Source organism: Chelonia mydas, chromosome 5, assembly GCF_015237465.2.
Source record: "Chelonia mydas isolate rCheMyd1 chromosome 5, rCheMyd1.pri.v2, whole genome shotgun sequence".
Lineage (NCBI taxonomy): Eukaryota > Metazoa > Chordata > Testudines > Cheloniidae > Chelonia > Chelonia mydas.
In genome coordinates, this window is record NC_051245.2 from 1,989,484 (window position 1) to 2,012,140 (window position 22,657).

At 44.8% G+C, this 22,657-nt stretch overlaps 1 protein-coding gene across 10 annotated transcripts in view; it reads right to left on the reverse strand.

Moving 5' to 3' along the window:
• The window catches only part of UNC13B (unc-13 homolog B), a 397,323-nt gene that overhangs the window by 67,505 nt on the left and 307,161 nt on the right, over positions 1–22,657 (reverse strand). For all 10 annotated transcript variants that reach the window (XM_043546786.1, XM_043546787.1, XM_043546788.1 and 7 more), the window contains 5 exons: positions 22,393–22,482; positions 20,551–20,685; positions 19,527–19,660; positions 18,482–18,567; positions 2,365–2,491 (listed from right to left, as the gene is read on the reverse strand). In XM_043546786.1, coding sequence (XP_043402721.1) covers positions 2,365–2,491; positions 18,482–18,567; positions 19,527–19,660; positions 20,551–20,685; positions 22,393–22,482 — 572 coding nt within the window. The remainder of the gene's footprint in view (positions 1–2,364; positions 2,492–18,481; positions 18,568–19,526; positions 19,661–20,550; positions 20,686–22,392; positions 22,483–22,657) is intronic.

Sequence of the window (22,657 nt, forward strand, 5' to 3'; positions counted from 1 at the left end):
CTAGGTACCTGGCTGCCTCCACAACTCAGGTACTGAGACATTTAAACAGTGTTTTCAACTAACCATGCAAGTTACAGGGGCAAAAACAGAGCCTGGGTTTTCAAGATTGGGCCAAACACGTGCACAGTAAATCACGATATCAAAGGCAGAAATGCCTTCTACCTCCAGAGACGAGCTCGTCTCTGGTACAATCACACTACTTGATGCGTACTAAAGTATATAATTTAGAAAAAAACATGATATATTAAGCATTTTGAAAGGACAAAGAATAAGAAGTTCATGCTTTTGGGAATTAATATTTTCCATCTTTCCGCTGACTTCTGTGATGGACAAGAGGAAGCTCTAATGCTCAACTGCTGGCTGCATTTCTACCCAGTTTCAGAAATTGATGCTGGATTGTTGAAAGCAAGGGGAGTGACGGGTTTAAGAGTCAGCACTTAGAAACCTTGACTTTATTTTCAACCCAACCGCAAGGCCATCAGAAATGGATCACTCAGAAAGCGTTCTCCCCCACTGCCAGGTATGGGATAAGGCAAATGGGTCTGAGCTCTGTCTCCTGTCCATTCCGAGGTGTAAGAGTTGGCTCTCTGGATAGTGGAGTTTTGACGGGTCTCAAAGAGTTTACTAGGTTTGAAGCTGAAGCAGAGAATTTTAAGTATCTTCTGTATTTAATGAACTTGCATTTCATAAAATAGAAACTAACTCATTGCTATGGTTAGCCCCAGTGGTATTTTTGAAGGGGTGGGCGTAGGAGCGCAGACAGGTAAGGGAGATGGTTGAAATAGTCATTAGATGTGTTTGGTTACATGCTTAGTGTTAAATATTAGCACTGATCAGCAGCAGAGGTTACTGGAGACTGCACATACACCAGGGCACTAGGAACTCTATAGAGATACCGCACAGACAAAGCCAGCAGGTTAGATCATTGAATATTACTGCTTAGTGACACTCCGGTCACATTTTTCACCCATAGATCGCAGAGCTCCTTAGGAAAATAGCTAAGCATCATTACCATTATTTTACAGATCTGTAAACTAAGACACAATACAGAGAAATCAAGTGACCTGCCCAAAGCTCGCTGACTCAGAAGCAGAGCCAAGAAAGGAAACCAGGCCGGCCTCCTGTCCACATGACCATGCAGCCTCTCATTGCTCTGCTGATCTGTTCCCAAGGCCCACAGTTCAAACTGGTTATTATATCAGGTGTCCCAAATTCGAGTGATGCCCTGTAGATCAGGCATGCTCAAATTGTGTTCATCTGAGGGCCGCGCTGACAACTTGCTAGGAGCCCAAGGGCCATGCCTAATTTTAATAATACAGCTTAGCTGGCACATGCCCTTATTTTTAATTCCTTGGTGTTGCGCAGCAGCTACAAGCCGCAGCAACAGGCCAGGTTGCTCAGGACAAGGTTGATTATTGCAATCTGGGACCTGTAGTCACCAGCAACTACAGCTCCATATTAAAGAGCAGGACAGACACACTGTATAACTGTGATCCTCACTGGCCTCCCTGGATATAGATCATGTGATCCAGGCTCTCTGCTTTGCCCTTTGTTGAATGCAGTATTTCATGCTGAAACTCATGGGATTCTCCCAAGGTGAGCTTGCACTGAATCAGCTCTGCCCTTTGCAGGACAGATTGATATCAGCTGATGGGCCTGCTCACCCAGTAAATCAACCCCAGAAAACAAATTATTCAAGTCAGACCCTTTGCAACCTCTACTAAAGAGAAAACGCATCAGAACAGGAAGTGGGGCGGAATTGCTCCCGGGGCGGCGAGGACCTAAGTGAGCGCCTTGCTCAGGGAAGATGCCATTATTGGAGTCTAATCTAAAGACACCAGCACTGCTTTACTAAGGAGGGTGCCTATTAAAAAAAAAAAAAAAAAAGGCGGCAGCCCCTAGCAGCAGCTCCAGCTTCTGGCAGGAACTTGGGGTGGCCACTCAGACAGTGCTTGGAAGCCAAGGTTTGATAAAACAGAGCATTTGCCGTTTAACCGTTGATTACAGAGTCAAAATTACAAGGCCCACCCCAATGTAACCAGATCACAGATTGTAAGCATGCCATAGAAATGCCCCCAAATCCAACCTAGATCCCAAGGTCCAACCCTCTGCTAAATACTTTGGCTCTTGAGACTGAGTTGAGACATACTGTACAATGAGATGAAACAATCACGTATGTAAGGAGGAGAAAGACCAATAGCAAGAATAGCTGAGAGAAGGCTAGTAGGCTTTCGGCATGGTCAGAAAGAAGTGTAGAGGCAGTAAAGACTGGAAAGGTAGGAAGACTAAGGTAAAGATCACCCTAAGGAAGGTGTGAGATGGGGCAAGAAATGGAATTTATAACAGAGAATACAACTGACTTACGCTGGATAGTCGGGCACTTTCCCCTTGAAGGCAGGCAGATCGCGAACATACTCATTGTACAGCCATTTCACTTTGAAGTGCAAATTCATATAGTCTGCACTTTTACATAGTCTGTGCTTCTCATGATCTGTTGGGAAGAAAATAAGCAGTCAGGTATGTTAAATTAGCATTATTCCAGCTGCACTGGTCACAGCAGGGTTGCGTACAACACATCTGCAATGTGCTAAGGTACTGGTGCGTGAGGTATGCCTATAATGCCATGACATTTCAGCAATTAGGATTTCTACAGCATTTGGGGGTTCTTTGCAGATCAGCAGGTTGAGTTCTGAAGTAATTTTGCACAGCTCCATCTAACACTTCAAAAATAGAAGAATTTCTGGTTGTCATGACAATAAGAGGAGAATGATTTCTTATGGCCTGTCCTCCTCTTCACATTAGAAGCTCTGGATTTTGTCGTCCTAAGAAAGAAATAATACAATTCCTAGAGATGGCATTTGGGTTCTCCTAGATTTAAATGGTGGTAACAAATATACTATCTTGCAGCCTCCAAGAGAGGAGGGCAGAGAGAGTTAAGTTCCGTATCTTCATTTGTTAGTGATGTCCTAATATGGAGTAGGTGTGGATTTCTACAGGGGCTCTGCTAGGCATTTTCATCACTACAGCACATGCATCTTTTGCCTCCCAGACTCAGCTGGCTCAGTCTCTGCAGAGCAGAGGTGAAGGACTAGGAGGCCACTGCTGGCTCAGTGCACTGGGGACACTTCATCATCAGGAAAAAACAGTTCTTGCTCGTGTAGGAAGGATGCCTCATGAGGAAGCAACTCTCTTCCTTTGTATCTCCACCATCCTGCGGTGGCACAAAGTCAGCTCCACAAGTCATAGGGGCTAAGGAAATGTTCTCAGCTGCACTGCTTGTACCCTCATCTGCCCAGGACTCAATCAGCAATTCCCTCCTCCCAGCATTTCCAGCCGGACTGGTGCAGAAGGCCCCGGGTCACCTGCTCCCTGGGGTTGGGCCATTATGATCATTTTACGCCCCCACCCCCACCCCCCAAATTCTTTATACGGGCTGCCCATAAAGCAGTCAATTGCTTTTAAGGCAGACTTGCCTGCTTGTCAAGCCTCGAGTGGGAAACAACCTGCCTATACTTTAACTTATCCTTGAGCTTTGTCTTAGTAGTTAAATATGTTCTCACATCACTTGTTTTTAGAGAGGTTCCACCATTACCACTTACCTTCACTAGCAAGTGATGAGAGATTTTGCTACATCTTGGAAAACTCAGCCGCCAGAAACATCCCTATTCCCTTCTGGGATATTATGAAAGATACTTCTCTATCAGACTGGTGCTTTGTTTTAACCACCATCGAGTCCATGAGTACAATCCTCTTTCCAAAGGGACACCTGCTGCATTTGGAAGCCTCTTACTGCGTTTTATTTGAGGTGAGTCCAAGCTGCAGAGATTTCCCTGGATCTGAGTTTTCCCAATGCCACAGTTGGTTTGATGGCCAAACTTTATACACGTATGTGACCCGTTCACTCCAAGTGACCTTTTTCTTGGAAGTGAAGAAAAAGAGCATCGCTGTGTCTTAGAGCTTGTCTACACGAGCACTTGGCAAGCTGAGATAGGAATTTACCCTGCCCCAGCCTGCTGCAGCATAACGGTCCACGTGCACCAGCTGATGTGCGTTAATAGTTTATAAGAGCACTTTGGGCTAGTCTCTTGGAAATGGGACCAGCTGAAAGTGCATTAACAAATTGTTAACATGTGTCAGAATAGGGGTGGACATGTGGACAGTAGTTAGACTGCAGCAGGCGAGTGCAGGGCAGACTTAACCTCCCATAGTCTAATTGCTTATGTAGATATGCCTTAGCTTAATGAAGCTATGATATCCTTAGTGCCTAAGGAGGATAGGAGCCCCACCTCAGAGTATCTGACCTACTGGCCTCTCTCAGTAGTAAGTGCAGAAGTAAAGACATATGTAGGGGGTTTAGCAGTCAGACTGGAGTTGGAAAGAGACAAGTATGCACTCCGTGCCTCCAGTGAGAGAGGGAAATCAGTGGACAATCAGCACTTTGTTCATTTTGATGTGGAGCACTACAGGGGTTGCCATCGCCCTACTTGACAGAGCAGAGAGTCATTCTTGCGTAGGAGCAGCTGCCAGCTTATAACACAACTGGATGCATTTGAGATGAAGTGGCTTGAGCAGTAAGTTTTTCTCCACAGGTGACAAGGAGACCATACAACTTTCTAATGACAAGCCCTGTCAAAGTAGAGGTCAGTAGTGCTTGAGATGCAAGATGTGTTACCTCCCCTATGAAAGATGGATATGTGGCTATGGGAAAAGCACAGGCCATGAGACAGACTGATAAAAGAAAATCTAACAAATTTATTTGAGCATAAGCTTTCGTGAGCTACAGCTCACTTCATCGGATGCTGTAGCTCACAAAAGCTCATGCTCAAATAAATTTGTTAGTCTCTAAGACGCCACAAGTACTCCTTTTCTTTTTGCAAATACAGACTAACATAGCCGCTACTCTGAAAAAAGAAAATCTGATACAGTTTAGTCAGAAGTTTGGGGGGAGGCCTAGGTATCACCTTGTCTTTGCACAATACACAGCATAAGATGTTGGCCATCAGGACTTACAGCTCTGAGACACTCCTGGCAAACAAAAATTAGACCTTCAGCACAGGAACATAGGAACAGCCACAATGGATCAGACCAGTTGTCCATCTAACTGAGTCTTCTATCTCCTGCTGTTTCTGAGGAAGGTGCAAGGAAAGCCCGCACAAGGCAGGCATGGCACAAGTTATATCCCGCTGTTTTTCTGTCATAAAAGCGTCTGAGTCCACACCATGTGGAACTGCTACTCCTGTGGGAATTCTGCGCCACTGCGCATGTGCAGAATTCATGTCCCCTGCAGATTTCTTTGCTTCCCCGCAGAAAAATGACTTTCTGACAGGAAAGCAAAAGGAAGCTGAAAGAGCAGTCATGCACCATTCCCTAGCTGCGCAGGTACATTGTTTCAGGCACCCAGAGCAGCCAGCAGAGAGGTAAATCACCACAGGGCTGGGGACAGCCCAGCCAGTGGCTCCTAGCCTGAGCTGGGATCAGCTCCTAGTGCTGGCTAGGCTGGAGGCAGGAGAGAACAGGACTTCCTCTTCCCCTGGAAGGAGTGGCTGGGGCTGTGTCAGACTCACCCCCAGAAACCTCCCTGAGCTGCAGGAAGCTCTGCATCGTCCCTGCTTCCTGCCCCCATCACTCCTCAGCTGCGGGGGAGGGGTCACCGTACAGGGAGCTGCTCCCCCATCTGCCCAACCCCCACACATCCGGACCTCCCATACGCAGACACCCCTGCCAAGCCGCACCCTGTACATCCAGAACCCTCCTAGCCCTCCAGACCCGAACCCCACCCCACTGAACCTCAACCCCTGCTTCTGGAGCGTCCTGCATACAGATCCCCTGCCTCTGGACACCCACCCCTGCACCTAGACCACCCCCCACCCTTTTGAGCCCCACCCCCCTGAGCCCCCACATCCAGATCCCCATGCCATTGACCCCAATTAGCTGCACCCAGCCCCCCAGAACACCAAGCCCCACTCCCCCAGCACCCAGCCCCCCTCTGAGACCCCCCACAGCTGAGGCCCAACCGCTTTCACCTGGAAACCCCTGCCGCATCCCATTGCCCCAGCACCTGAAACCCGCCCCAAAGAGCCTCTGTGTATACAGATACCCACACACACACACACACACACGCCTAGACCACCCCCCTCTGAGCTGCCTGCATCCAGGTTGTCCCACACAGAATCCTCTCACCCCACACCTGGATCCCCCCACACTGAGCCCCTCCACACTTGGATCCTGCCTGCCCCACACCAGCTGCACCTGGCACAGGTGCCCCAGGATATTTCTGGGGCAGGCCCAGGTCTTGTGCTGTGTCAGGGTTGGGTGTAGCCTCACCATTGAGTCCGTGTCCCCGGAGTGAGGGGTGGAAAGGCTGCACAGTGATCTCCAACCTTCGTGCAGCCAGTGGTCTGTGCTCCCCACTGTCATGCAGGAGCCTCTGCATTTATTTATTGACAAATAAAACTTGCAGAATTTTAAAATATTGTGCACAGAATTTTTAATGTTTTGGAGCAGAATGTCCCCAGGAGTAACTAACTGCTGATCCTGAGATTCCAGTGGAGGCAGCCAAAGGACTCCCAAGGACCCTTTTCTTTTCTGTTGGAGAAGACTGCCCACGGAGCAGGACCCCTCACCGGCATTTAAGAGGAGCTGCTGACCCAAGACGTGGAGGCCCAAAGGGACGAACACCAAAGTACTCAGAAACCATGTGGAGTAAAACCTGAATGGGGCTTGAACTCTGAAGCTGTCTGCCCAAAAAACTCACCAAGGTGGCGCTGCATAAAAATGACATGGCACCCACCACCTTGGAACTGAGAGAACGACAGCACCCACCTCAGATCCAGCAGGGACCAGTGATCCCTGAATCCAAGTATAGCATTAATCGGCCCCCAAAACAGGTCTTCCCGGAGCTGGGAACTTGTCATCAGTACTGAAGAGATGACAGTTCTGGGGAGAATATTGGAAATGCTAGATGGGTCTGAGTAATGCAACATCTCTTCCAGCAGATCCTTCAGAGGGGTTATGGGGGTCTGCCAGACAGTTCCAAGGGGCATCCCCACAAATAGGACTGACCTGACTATGTTAGGTTCCACGGGAAGAATACGGATCCTAAGCCATTTTGCCTTTTCCTACTGGGCACTTTTACAAGTGACTTGGGATGTCGCATCTTGGCTCAGACCCCTCCTCAAACTCAACCAAAACAGGGAGCGCAACAGGGCAAGAGGAACACCTCTTAAAGCCTGTGATCTCAAGGGATACAATGTCTCAGGCCAGGCCCCTGGTGATCCCAGAGCAGTAGAAATTTGACAAAAACAGCCAACACACACATTTTAAGTGGAGGTTACTTACTGTAACTGGAGGTTCTTCGGGATGTGCAGCCCCTTTCTGTATTCCACATGTGGGTACACAGGCACACCATGCACCTGAGTCTGGAGATTTTAGCAAGCAGTGTCTGCTGGCCCACATGTGCGCAGTGAATCTCCTCGTGCTCCTGGGTGAGGGTATAAGAAGCAGTGCGGGTCGACACCCTCTCAGTTCCTCTTCTAACCGCAAATCTAATCAGATCCGCAGCAGAGGGGATGGAGGGCAGGTAGCAGAATACAGATGGGGCCTCACATCTCAAAGAGCCTCCAGTTATAGTAAGTAACCTCCAGTTATAGTAAGTACCTACAAAGAAGTAACTCAACTTCTTTGAGTGCTGGTTCCTATGTGTATTCTACACGTGGGAGATTGACAAACAGTTATCAGATCGGAGGTGGGGGTGAGGAAGCCAGCAACAAAGATGCATGCAGTACTTCAGATCCAACTGCTGCATCTCTAGCAGCAGCTTGTCCTTTTGAAATACTCTAAATGGGGGGTGGGTGGGTAGGTCCACCATGAAGGCTCCCAGTTTGCTGACCCTCCTGGCTGAAGTGATGTCCACTAGAAATGCCACCTTCATGGACAGGTGGGACACGGAACATGATGTTAAGGATTCAAACCAAAGTCTAGTGAGCTTTGACAGCACAAGGTTCAGATCCCATAGTGGTGTGGGTTTAGTGACTGGCAGAAAGGCCTGGATGAGGCTTAGAACCTGGGGGCTCCACTTCTAAGCACGTGCTTGTAGGGGTGCTGCTCGTTTGGTGAGGCCAATGTTCCGGGGAGGGCCGGGGGGGGGGTGTCTCCCCGGCCTGGATCCGAGAGGGCTTCATAGCCTTCTCCAGTAAGAGTTTTCTAAGGTCAAACTCACGATCTTAGCGGAAACAGCCAACAAATGCTGCACTTCACTGAAACGTCCCCCCCTCACCCAGACAGTAGAAGCAGTGTTGGTTTGTTGCTGACGGAGAAGGATCTAGGGCAGTTTTTGAAGCTCAAGAGTCTGGCATAGTCCCTGATTGTGGGGAGGGAGTTCCCGGTCTGGGGAAACAATCTACACTAACCACACTAAAATTAACAAAGAATAGCTAATTACAATCTTATTTACAGGTTTTCTGAAAGAGAGGACACTGGATTCTGACTCAGACCATGTGGCATTAGAAGGAACTGAGAGAGCGTTGACCTGCACTGCGGCTTGTACCCTCGCTTGGGAGCACAAGGAGATCTACTGCGCATGTACGGGCCAACGGACACTACCCGTTACAATCTCTAGACTCAGGCGCAGGGTGTGCACCGGAACCCAGGTGTGGAATACACATAGGCACCAATACTCGAAAAAGAACTAACACTTACAAGTCTAAAATTTCCCTAACTGCACTATTTAAGGACTATTTTATCCTAAATTACAAAGCAGAAGAATGGAGGGGAATGCAGGCGTCACTGGGTTGGCGTGCGGGTAGAGGGGAATGCAGGGGTGACTAGAAGGGCTGGGGTGTTTACACACAAACTCTGGAACATTGTGAATTCTACAGCTATCCCCTGCTCCCAACTACTGTGACTCCTATAGAAGGGCTCTCTGGAGGCAGAATCAGGAAGGATAAAGCCAAATCTATTTGCCCAAAATAAGCCAGACAAGAGAATGCACTAAAGGCAGAGAAACTAAAATTAGCAGAGTCACGGATCCAAGTCTTTTCCAAAAATATTTTTGTTTGGTCTAGGATAAAATGCTACTAAAATGCAGAGCAGGAAGATGCATGACATCAGCAGAAGCATAATCCTGGGGACTGACCTCTAACACAATCTGCAGCAAGAGGGAGAGAGGGTGACACTGACTTAAGAAAACTAAGGGAACTAAAAAATAAAAAGATGATGAAAACTTACCACCATAAAAGAGGACTTTGCGAATGCGAAAGACAGGTGGGGCTTGTGACAGAGGAGAGACAAAAGTGAACCACAGGAAGAAACAAACATGATGGAGATCAAAGAAATCCGTTGAAACCAAAAACCTCTTGCCCCTTAGCAGCTACCTCCATCATGACCAGCTGCTCTCCCCTTCCAGAGACTGGCTACAGGTTTTGGTCACCTCTCCCCGTTTGATAAAGGGAAGGATTTCAGAAGTTACTGACGATAAGAGACAGCCCGCAGCACAGAGCTATGCTGGCAGCATGCCCGCGATTTCCTTTTTCAGACAGAATTGTGCTCTTGTACCTTTTATTTAAAGCAACCTGTGCTCCAGCCCATTAGCATATACCCTTCGCTTCTTCTGAAACGTGTTAAGTAGGAAACATGTAGGAGTTGGAGATCTTAGTGGACTTATGCGCTGTAGCTACCAGACATGAAAGAGCTTAGCAGCAGGACTAATGGAAAAGTGCATGAATATTTTCTGACAACTGCTGTGTTTCATCCTCAGCAAACCACAAGAACAGAGAAGAGTTCTACAAAGGTCTCTTATTTCCCCTGGGAATACAATCATACTGTAGATGTTACAGCTGAAAACGAGCTCTTAGGGTCATCCAGTCCACCATGAGAGCTCACATGGGATTGCTTCTTTGCAGCATGTTCTCCAGTGCTTTGTCTAATCACATTCTTGACACAGACGATTCCACAGTCTAATACATCTCGCCGTTTGTTTTTTTCTTGATATATAACCTATACTTTCTTTAGTCAATTTAATTCCATTATATCAAAAGATAAAAATCTTAGAGAGACCCTGAACTATATCCCCCTCTCTCTGGTGTTTCCATAACTCAAATGCTTGTGCACAGTTATTGAATCTCTTCCCCCTTAGTAGTAGTTTGATCACCCTATACATATTTAATTCTTTCAGATCTGTCAGTCCCTTCATCCTGTTCTTATCCAAGTTCCCTCCAACTTACCAACATCTTTCTAGCTCTGAGGTGGCCCAGAACTGAACAAGCACCATACCTCATGGCTGGCAGCTTCTCTATTACTGTCACAGTCAACTGCCTTATTGGTAGAAAACAGAGCTGCATTCCCCTTTGCTTGGAGTCTCTACTCTCTGGATCATGAAGCTGCCCTCTGTGTGACTGAGGGACCTCTAATGATCCATGTTGAGCGGCAACTGTTTGCCACAGGTCAGCTGTTAAGCAGGTTAATCGTGCAACCAGCCAACTCTCACCACTCAGAGCTGCCACCTTATATCCCCCTCCCCAACATCTTTTCTGTGTGAACCCAAATCATGTTGTTTTTCAGACAAGACGACATCTCTAGCAGTCTGTGAAACAGCCACGGAGAGAATGCTGCTAAAGAGCTTTGTCAGACATACTTCTCCAAGATCGGTGCCTAGCTTGCTGTGGGTTTCCTGAATTCTGGTCTCCTTTACATAGGTATGACATACAAACAACACTGCCATTTACTTGCACACCAGGCGTTTGTGGAAAGCTGTACAGACACAGCTAGAAAAGAAAACTTCGGGAGAGGCTTGTGTTCAGAGCTAGCATCTTTCCAAACCCGAGAGCACTTATACTGCCGGCAAATTTACTTCCTGACTGACCATTTCACCCTTGAGTTCACTGCCTACATGAACTAGTGTTTCTCAACAATGCTCTGGACAATTAGAGAAACCAGTCATTTCACCTCTCTCCGGTTAGCTCTTTTGTTCACTTGTGCTGTTTTGAGGACATACTGAGTTCACAGTGTCTCTTCAAAAATGAAACAGCTCATGTCCCCTACATAAAGGCCCACCAGGCGCCATGACTGACAAGTCTTAAGGGCTTGAAATCCCAAGGACTAGTTTCAACCTGGTATTTCCTAGATCTTAAGTCACTAGAAACTGGTATGTCCTCCTCATAATAATTTAGATTGGATGGTGGAAAACAGAAGAAAAAACGCCTGGGATTTCTAAAGCTATGCATCTCCTGTAGGCACTCTCTTGCTTCCTACCAAAAGATCCTGTTCACTAACAGAGTAAAGAGCTCCTGGATGCATTCCTTTTACACTCAATATTTACCATTCACATTTTCCCCACACTGTTCTGTGTGCACAAGATTTCTTCTTTTAATTTCAAGGTGAATTCACTCTTTACTGATCCTGAGTAGGTGCCCACCCCTAGACAATGAGTGAGGATTGTAAGGGAAGGATAATTCTCACCCCACATCCATGTCTACATTACATTAAGTTATAATGTGTCACATTTCTTTATAAATCCTTCCATAAATCTACCTTAGTGTGCTTCATAGCACCCCTTAGCAGTGTACATCAGAGCCTCTACAACACATCATCTTTATTGCAGCCTGGGGTGTGGAGGGAAGGTCACGGATACAGCTCCTCAGACTCACCAGCAGAGCCACCTGTCAAACATATTACTTACCTGGATTTTACTGAACTCATCATTTAAGCTCACAGCAGGCACCGTCTGGAGAGTGAGATTCCTGTCCTCATTCTCAGACACGGGGCTCTAATGCCCATCCTGTGTCCACATTCCTTTTTAATTTGCTATTTTAAAAAATCAACCTCATTTAACACATCATATTTTAATAATTTCCCCTTTAACTTGCCTACCTCCTTACCCTTCAAGGGCTTAACTGCAGCAACCTTTCGCCAGAGCATCCCTTACTCTCCTTTTTGTCCTATAACATATTGATCTGCCTTACCCTGTGGTTCAAGGAACGATGCTCTAGGGGTATCATCCTAGCCCAGGATTTGGAAGACCTGCTCTGCCATGGGCTGCATATGACACCTTGGACAAGCCACTTTATGTCCCTGTGCCTCAGTTCTCCATCCATAAAGAAGAGATAAAAAGAACGTCCCTGTTTCACAGGGATGTTATGAGGATAACTATGTCAAAGGCTGCGCAGCACTTCGATTCTACCGTAATGGGGGCCACATAATGTATCTATGACAGACAGATATTCAGGCCAAACCCTGACTCTGGTTCACTGACAAAGAAAAACGAATGCCACCGGTGAGACTCCAAGTCAGAACACTCTGCTGTTCCTTCTAGAAAGCTTCATCCTAGGAAACAGCAGCAGAAACATCCCTGTTGACTTTGATTATCAAGATGGAAGGTGGGACAGAGACAGTTCCCAGTAGTCACGTCCGAGACTATTTCTCCACTAAAACCATCACTTGGCATTACAGCTGGCAGCAAAGGCAAAGCCAGTGCTGAGCAAAGGGGATCCAGGGTCATCATGGCAACCTGTATCACTTAGGATACAGGAGGCAGCAGCATTGTGCAGGAGCTGGAGCTTCTAGGTGCTCTCAGAAAGGCAGCAGAAATTAAAGTTCTTCCTCAGTGGATCTCACCTACTTTTAGCGGATTCATGGGCCCCGACTGGGGGATTCCTCCTAGAATTATTTGGCATGTGAGACATCGCTACCAACCAACATTTGAAGTTAGTTGGCAAAAAAAATCTCTTGAACAGCAGTCGTCTCCAGCTCCCACAGCATCAATTAATTTGCCGAACCCTCTTGGCAGATCAGGTTCAGTTAGCGTTAGAGCTTAATATGCTACAGCTCTGTCGACTGTATCAAGGATGCTTTTGGTAGGGGAGGAAAATCTCTTTACCTACTCACAGCTACAAACTCTACTGAAAGGCAGGAACTTACCACTTGGTGAGTTGAGTGAGCTCATTTTATCCAGAACTTAGGAACAGACACACAAGGAAAAACATCATGAAAACAGTTAAGAGCATGTATTTGTACTTTGGAAGGACACACACACACACAAATCTATCTTCCACAGAATACATTTGCTATTGTCGTAGAGATGGGCCCTCCTGCTCGATCGCATTGAATGCACACTGCCCTGGGACAGACGGATTACACCAAGAGGACTGAATGAGGATTACAGCAGATACTGACAATGCTCGGGAGTTCAGAATCTCAGGGTACAGCTGTGCAACAACTGGACTAGAGGGGAGCCAAGTCCAGTGATCGAGACTGATAAAGTCTGCTCTTCGCTCTTTACATAAGTTCATTTTTTACTTAAATTTGCATTTTTCATTGAAAGCTATGAGCTAATTTCAACATTTGAGTTTAAAACAAAGGCAACAAGAACTATAATAATTGAATTTAGTTTAAAGCCAGTTTTGATTACAGTTGTTGTAGGCTTGTAGAAGGCAAATTAAAGAGCATTCAGAGTAACGCTTACTTAGAAAACTAGAATCTCCACAAGGCAGGATCTTTCAAAGAGCCACATGCAGAAGAAGGCTAATACATGTTACAAAGTTTTCAGGCCTACTGAACCATATGCATGGTCAAGGTACAATTATACAGAACTACCTCCTGTTGTTCTTCAGCCTTCCTTTAGCTTCTCACCATGAAATCCTTCTCAGTCCACTAACTTCTCCTGTACCAACCACAGGCCACACCGAAGACCACCCTATAAAAGGGGGGCTCTGCATGTGTGTACCCCTTACAGTTATTTTCCTGCACCACTGTGCCAGGGGGTGTACAAGACACAACTGCAAGCCAGTTCTCACCGGAGAAACTTACAATTGAGAAGATATTGAGATTGGTGCTAGGATGCATTGTGATAACTGGATCAGCAAATTTACTCTAATTGTGAACTCTATCATCAAAAGCATAGGACAGTTCATAATATGTCACAATAACCTGTAATGGCAAATACTGATGGAAAATGGTACAGAGAGAGATGATAAACTAAGTCTAAACAAACAGGACTAGCGATATGGTTCAATGGCTATGTTAAAATCATGCTTCATAAAAACAGAAGATGTGGAACCGGAAACTAATAAACCAAAACTGGTATGTCAGATAGTAGGTCTAATTCATGGACAAAATAATGAGGGAATGGGCTATTCCACACACCATTCCCTTTGTGGGTCTTTAAAGAAAGAGACTTGGGGGTAAGGGAGAGGAAGAACAGACAGTGGCCACAGGTGCGAGCTTGATCATCACGGCCGCCACTCCCACTGCTTCCTAGGACCCCGGGCCTTTATCACCCTCATCCTGACTTGACCCGAGCTAATGACAGAGGGACCCAGACAACACCACCCCCGCTACCAGCACCAGCTGAATCCCAACCACCACCAGAAGGAAACAGGATTGGACTTTAACAGCAGCAGCTCCAGCTTGTCTTAACTAACTTCTTCTCTTTTCCCCAAAGAGACAGTTATCACCATCTTGGATACCACCTAAGGAGACGGTCATACAAGGGTTTTTTCTTTCTAAAACTCCCTCCAGCTAAAGGGAAAGGGAAAAAGGGATGCTGTGAAAATGGAAGCCTTACTTAATACTATATTTTTTAACAGCAGGTTATCATAGAATCATAGAATATCAGGGTTGGAAGGGACCTCAGGATGTCATCTAGTCCAACCCCCTGCTCAAAGCAGGATCAATCCCCAGTTAAATCATCCCAGCCAGGGCTTTGTCAAGCCTGACCTTAAAAACTTCTAAGGAAGGAGATTCTACCACCTCCCTAGGTAACACATTCCAGTGTTTCACCACTGTTAGACAAACACCTGTCAGGAATGGTTTAGATAATACTTAGTCCCGCCATGAGTGCAGGGGACTGGACTAGAGTCCATGAGTGCAGGGGACTGGACTAGATGACCTCCGGAGGTCCCTTCCAGTTCTATGATTCTACACATTTCAAATGTTTTAACTGTTTTTCCTTCTTTTCTTTATCTTTAATAAAAAGTTAAGAGGATGTCTAATGGTGTTTAAGCCATGGCACTCAGCAGACTGAGGTCTCTGTATGCCAAGCCCGAGACCTTGCTTAACACTGTTTAACGTTGGACAGTGACTGGGTTATGTTAATACTTTCGGCCCTTTCTTCCATCTAAGTTAATACAACAGATGCACTACCAAAACCCAGAGGGTGTGCGAGCCTAGGCTGTTTAATATTATAATCATTTCATCCTCTCCTCCTCCAATATAATATTGTGGTTGAGGAGGCATTACTGCGTTTGTATTGTGGGCTTTGCAGAAGAAGTGGGCCTGTAGGTAGGATTTGTACCAGAAGTGACTGGGAAGGCATTCCACCTGTGAGACAGCATGGAAGATGCATCAAGAGGGAGTGGGTCACTGGCAGAGTGAAAGGACTGAAGAGGGACAAAGTATTCAGAGAAGAACCAGGAAGCAGAGTTATGCATGGCATTGACTCCACTGGATTGACTATCAATCCAATGGAGAGATTCAGTCAGATCGAAAGACAGAATAATTTAATAATAAATAAAATTTTTAGCAGCTTCACTTTGGATGTCCTGAAGAGGAATGATTATGGGAGGGCAGAGAGGGGGAGGTTCCAGCAGTCGAAGTGGGAGGTGACCAGTGTGTGGGGGAAAGGGGACAGGGAAATGTAACCCATCAGGTTGGAATGGAAGGACCAGAATTTCAAAATAATGTGGAGAAAAAAAGCGGTAGGAGTTGTTGGGAACGTGGCTCGGCCCTTAGGATCTCTGAGAGCTTCCAATCTACGATGATCATAGACTTAGGAGAGAAATATAGACCATAGACATGTTATAGACATATATCAGATATGCATTTGATTTACAGTTAAAACATTTTAAATTTTATCATGAATAGCTAAACATCAGCTGTCTCTGTCTGCTCCCCAATCCAGTCATCATTAATCAGCTGATTTCTCCACAGATTTTAAGGTCAGAAGGGACTACTGGGACAATCAAGTCTGACTTCCTGCATCATCTCACCCAGCAATCCTTGCATCCAGCCCACAATTTATGGTTGAGCTAGAGCACTTCTTCTATAGGCATCAAAGCAATGGTGAGTCTTGAGGAGGGATTTGATGGAGAAGAGAGTAGTTGTTGTACAGATAGGTTCTGGGAAAACCATGCAGGGGGCAACATAGGAGAAGGTGTGGAGATGGGAGAGAAGCTGACAAATGGCTGAATGAGGCTAGTAGCAGCATGAGAGAAGAGCAGACAAGTAAGGCAGGGCAGTTGTGAAGGACCTTGAAGGTAAGGACAAGAAGTGTAAGCTTGATACGGGGAAACAGACACCAAATGAGGGATTCAAAGAGGGGGACGATATGCTCAGAATGACCAGCAAGGAAGATGATGTTAGCACCTGCGTCCTGAACAGTAGAGCTCTGCAAATCCGCGGATATCCATGGACCGTTTTTGAGGCACACAGTTCGGATGCGGATACAAATTTTTTATTCATGCAGGCTCCACTTAATGGGCTTGAGGGCTAAGGGAGGAGTCAAAAATGGCAGTTAGGTGCTGCACTTCGGTGAAAGGAGGAGAAGGATGTTGTGGTTAGCAGTGACAGAATGGGGGAATGGGAAGGACGACAAGGAGCTCAGTGCTGGCCATGGTAAGTGTAACTGATGGACAGTAGAAAGACATAGAGACAGAAATGCCAAAGACAAGCAGAGATGTGGGATTTGATGAAGGGAGCTGAATCACCAAGCATCAAGAGAGTGGCTCAAAGCATGTGAGCCAATGAGAACACTCAGAGAAAGGATGTAAACAGAGGAGCCAAGGAAGGGACCAGTGGAGAGAGAAGACACTATCAGAGACAAGACAACATAAAGTGGCCATGCATTAGTCTGCCACAGTAGATTTATATGTGGCTACAAAGCAGAAAATAAAGTGGGCATTCGCAGCACCCTTCCAGGCTGGAAAGACACAAGCCAGGTGCAGCAGTGACCCAGGGAACAGCATCTTTTCCCCTATGGTTTCAATTGATAACCAAGGGGCTGCAGGTTAAATGAGCCTTGACACTTGAAGGATACTGGTCAGGAAAGCTTGCACAGGTTCTGCCTATGCTGTGCTGATGGTGTGGAAAACCCGAACCCCTCCCTCTGTCAGGCTGTCCACCGTTCCACTAATGCTAACTCACTGAAATCAGATAAAGAAAGAACAAATGGTTTGGGGGCCATTTTGATAGTGACAACTGGAGGTGTTGGAACAATAAATACAGCATACATGGATTATCAGATGCAGATGATATAGGGCAATGGAAGTTGAATGCACTCTACATCTGGCAAGATTGGGTCCAAATATTATAGAAGGTAAATTCAGTAAACTCTTAACACTTTAAGAATAAAAGGAGTGCTGGAAATAAGAGGACTCTGCTCTGGGAGTGACCTGGCCTCTGTATGCATAACCCCCATTTCTGGAAATGATACAACTCCTATGGATGAGTCTGCCTTGACTATTTGAAAATGGAGACCAGATTCCTAGGAGCCCACCAAATGCCTCTTAGGTGTTTCTTACACTGAGCTGCCTTCACATTGAGAGGTTTGAAAAGGATAATCTGCCTGCCTGCCTTTGCATCACTTAACTCACTGAGGGAGAGAGACTTGTGCTGGAGTTTTGGGAGACGGAATGACAGAACCTTCCTATTCCTGTATGTCCCAAGGATTAATACCAAGAGTAGATTTCAACACCAGTCTGCTTGAGTGAAGATGGACCGTAGTGTGCTGAGATCAGCAAACACTACAAGCTGTAGCTCCATCATATTCCAGGTGAGGATGGCTGAAGTCTGTTCTATTTTTTTTTATATATATATATACATATACACAGAGAGAGAGAGAGAGAAAACTCTTCTCAGGCTCCTGGATGAAGTCTGGGCATCTTGTGCTGTTAGTTACTGTAGAGGAGGTAGTGTTCACAGAGAATTTAGCACAAGCAGAGATTTCCCAGATGGTTGGTTGTGGGAAACCTCTCAAGAACTTCTGCTGCTCACTGCAGAACCTCACACTACACTAGGACACCACCACGGCGCAGTTTTCATTTCTGTGGCTTCCATTGCAAATATTTCAGATAATTAATGGGAATTTAAAAACAATTAGTTTGCAAGTTCCGCTCCAAGCAACTCTGTCCAGCAAGTTATCAAGTGAGCAGTCAAAAGCAGAGGAAATAGGATAATCCTGCTGCAGTGCGTACAACTTGCTTGGGAAAGCTAACTGTCAGTTTCCATTTACTTTTTTGATTGCAGTTTGGAGGTTTTGATGACTGAAGCTTTCTAGGGATTAAAATGCTGTGCGGTCCAGCTTTCCACTTCCTACTGGCATATAAACAGCATTTCTGATGTGCACTGGAAACCTACTTGAGACGGTTATACAAAACGATCACCATGTCAGACTTTTCCTTAAGTGCTGTTCACATGCTATTGACTAGGAACAAAAAGTTAGCAATCACAGGGCAAGAGCCTACAGTAGTGAGAAATCCCAACATTCTCCTACCTTCCATGGCATATTTCATATCCTGGGCAAAAAGGCTCCACATGACTTCAGCACTGACCTTCCCAACAGTGAGCTCCTGAGGAAACCTGAATGGGGGAAACAGAGATAAGGCTTTAATAGTTTAAGAATAAGGGGCATTTTCATTCAGCTCTGAGCTAATCTATCTACTGAAAGATTCAACACAACAGAAATTTCCTTCATCCTGTGAAGATAAAAGGCAGATATCTGGAAAGTGCCAACTGGACTCTGTGCTATAGATTAAACAGATTGAAAATATTCCTGCTACTGTAACTATGTTTTTAATCTACAAGACTAGCTATTGCATGGCTGTTCTCTAGAAGTAGCTGCATACTATAATTCTGTCGTATTATGTCAAAATGTTTATCCCTCTTATACCATTTTTCTTTTCCCCTTACAAAACTAGGTTTCTTGTCACTGTTGGGATTAGTGTGCAACATTGCCAACAGGCTAACACTAAACAGGTGCACCTGCAAAATCCCGAATGTGTAATCTGCCCCTTTGTCTGCAGGAAACATGGTGGGTTGCTGGAGACATCTGAATGGAAAGTATCTGACATCTTCCTCCCCAAAGAGAAGAAGTGGATCCTTTTGCCCTGAACAAAGCCATCCCCACCCACTGAACTTTCTCAGTTCAGCATAGAACATGGACACACCTAAATCACAGCACAAAGTGCTGTCACCACAGGACCAAGTATGTGTGTTAGAAAAGTGCATCCCAGAAAACTGTACAAGAAAAAACAACTCTCACCCCATTTTCAGGTGTCTCACTGAGTTCAGGATTGTAATAACCAAGGTGTATGGGTTCGAACTCCATCAAAACTGAACCTTTTGAAACTCTTCCATCCCAATCAAAAAGAATTATTTATATAGACAGACAAATAAGACAGAAAGACAGACAGACAAGATAAGTATTCTCTATAAATACACAAATAACAGAAAAGATAGAAGACAGTTTCACAAATAAAACACAATAGACAAAGAGTTTACTTCTAGTATTAGCCATAAAGAACATGGAGGATTCTTACTGGTTCAGGACAGGGGTATATGAATTTTTATCTTCTTCTATAATGGAAACTATGAGAGTGATGAGTTTAGGCCAGAAATCCAGGTTCTTGATGCTGGGGCCTTGTTCCTCAGGAGGAAGGTCCTGATTTTTGTTCTGGAAAGGAAGTCGTGAGAAACTGAATACTGAATTTAAACAAATATGACTTCTTATATTTATATTATAAACCTCTGAGGGTTTCCTGTGAACTGCACATGCTGCATCCTTTGCCACTTTCTTCTGAAGGTTCCATAATTATGGCTCTGTCTTGACAAGCTACCTGATCTAACACAAAATATCATAAAATGCAGATTATGCTGCTAAAAGGCAAGCCTCGCGTAACTCTGGCATTAAAATGGCCATTTCTTTCTTGTTTACTGCATTGGGACCAGGGACTTGTTTCTGGACATCTCATGAGGTGCTTTCTTGCCTAAACTATTTCTAGCTACTTCTATTTCTAACCACTTCTAATTGGATCACGGATATTTACTAATCTATCCACAATGACAAACAATGTATCTCTTCATGCCATCTGCACATTACGGTAAATGGAACAATTTGGATCGATGTAGCTATAGTGTAGAGTTGCACCAACCACCATGCACGATACGCAAGAGGTAAACTAGATTCAGTAAAACAAGATAGAACGCTGTGCCTGAAGACTCATGTAATTTAAACCATATTCCTTCTGTTAGCTTACTATGCGTTCTAATTAGCTGTTGCTGAATGAACATTATATCAAATCTACTCTTTCAATAAACTGCTCCAATCATGGAATAAAACATCTGTGGTTTTTGAAAATGATCTCTAAAGCAATTAGTGACAGTAAAACAATCATCCTCTTTCATTCACTGCAATCAATGCTCATCAATTGGCTACAGCTGATGTGCACTCAGAAGATCACAGGCCACAAAATTTAGTCTGTGCTGGTTTATCTTCAGATATTATTTACTACATTATCTCAAGCCACTCAGCCTTGATTTTTGCACATCTATCCACCTACTCACGGGATCTGTCTGGTACTCGCGACTATACAGTTCATGGCAATTGCTGAAGATGTATTCATAGGTTGAGTTGAGACAGGCCTTCACGCAGTCCTTTACTACTTGGCTGGCTCGAGGTGGGCTCTGGAGCTCTTGAACCTGGCAGGAAGCAGGGATAAAGTTAGAGAGATACTGCTCATGCGTCGTAAGAGGAAGAGGGCTTTAACCCAGGACTCGAGAGAGACTGGTTCAATTCCCGGTGCTGCCTCAGTGACCTACGAACCTGGACAAGTCACTTAGTGTCTCTGAGCCTCAGCTCCTCACCTGCAAAACAGGGATAACAGCACAACCCTACCTCACAGGGGTGTTGGGAGCATAAACAGCGTTAAAGATTGTGAGGCACTCCGATATTACAGTCATGGGGGCCAGATGAGGAGCTAGACTAGACAGCTGTATCTAGAAACATAGGTTAGAAGGGCAAGGCACACAGTACTGCTATGTGAGGTTCAAGGGACTTCTTCATGAAATCAGGACGCAAACATCAAAGTCTCTCCCACTGCAAAAGACAGTCCAGAGAAAGACTCCATCAGAGCTCATGACATCTGATCAGCCAAGAGTTCCCAGAACGTCTCATGTTATTTTTTAAAATCCACAATGGTTCCTTCTAATTCAGGAATTCATTTGACCTCTTTGTTAACAACTTTAAAATGTTGATTAGAGCCATTAATAATAGTGTGCAGACGTGTACAGCCTTTTCCCTCTTGCAGCCCTCATTCTTTTTGCTTTATACTTATTATTCTACCTCACACTCACAATGCACATCTATTCTAAAAGGCTTTGCAAGCATCAGATCTGGGATAAGATCATGTCCTGGAACACACTTTGGTTTTACATTTGGTCCTGGTTTTTTTTGTTTTGTTTTTTTTAATTTCTAACTGTTCTAAGTAGAAAGCAGAGTTTGGAAACAACTTTAGCATTTTACATAAATCTTGTATGGATTATGGGGACTTTCAAAATGCAGCACACGCTATAAGATGACATTTAGTTAGTTTATCTGGTACGTTTTCATAAGAGATAAAACATGTTCCTTGCCTGAAGAACTTACAGTCAGACTTGATAAAGCACATTTTGAAATGCCATGAATGAAAACTCATTAAAAAAAAAAGGTGAAGATGGCTAAGTGACAACTGTGTTCTCATCCATCACATCATCTTCGGAAACCAAGCATTTAAAAACAAGGCAATGAATAATTAAAGATATCAAATCTTATGCTGCCCTCATAAAAAACAAATATAAGCACAAAAAAGACATTTCATTATTGCACAACAACCTTACCTGTGCGCCATGACTCTCTATTAATCAATTAATTATTTGCGTTATCTTAATTTCGGTATATATTTCCTTTTGAGAGATACAGTTAAATGAGAAATATTATTGCTTAATATATTTATCAGACCATAGAAGTTTTTGTACAGACTTAATTGTTGTTTATTGATAAGGCTGGAAATGTAGTTTTACAGGAAAAGTTTATAAGTCAATAAATGGTAAAATTACATATCCTACCTGGGTACAGACAAATTGTATGTTTCTTTGTCAGAAGGATTTTGCGATTACTGATGATGAAAAGTATTTATTTTGCATCAGAGTTAGGAGTATTAAGTTGTGACACTGATAAGTATGTTTACGTTTACTACGTGGGCAGCACAAGATTACTGTTGCCTGTGACTAGTCATTTCCACGCAGAAAAGCGTTTGGCTTTGGAGAATAACGGGTTAGTTCTTCATTGCAGTAAGCAGGCTTTTCTCTGAATAGTATAGGACAATGACACACACACACTGGAATATTATCGCTGTGATGAATCCTCACCTTCATTCTGAAAAACGTGATGCTGGTCAGCAAGTCCACTGTGGATTTCAAGTCCTGTAACCGCTCAGGGCTGCTGGCTGGGAAATTGTTCTGTTGGCATAAAAGTGAAGCCACACCTGAAAGAGCAATCAGACGTCCACACAAACTCTCCCGCCCATTCAGAATAAACATGTTAAAAACCCTTGGAAATGTATCCAGCCCAGGAGCTTCTATCACTCAAAACCATGCTCAGTAAATAAAGGTCTTCACATTGAACAAGGTAAGA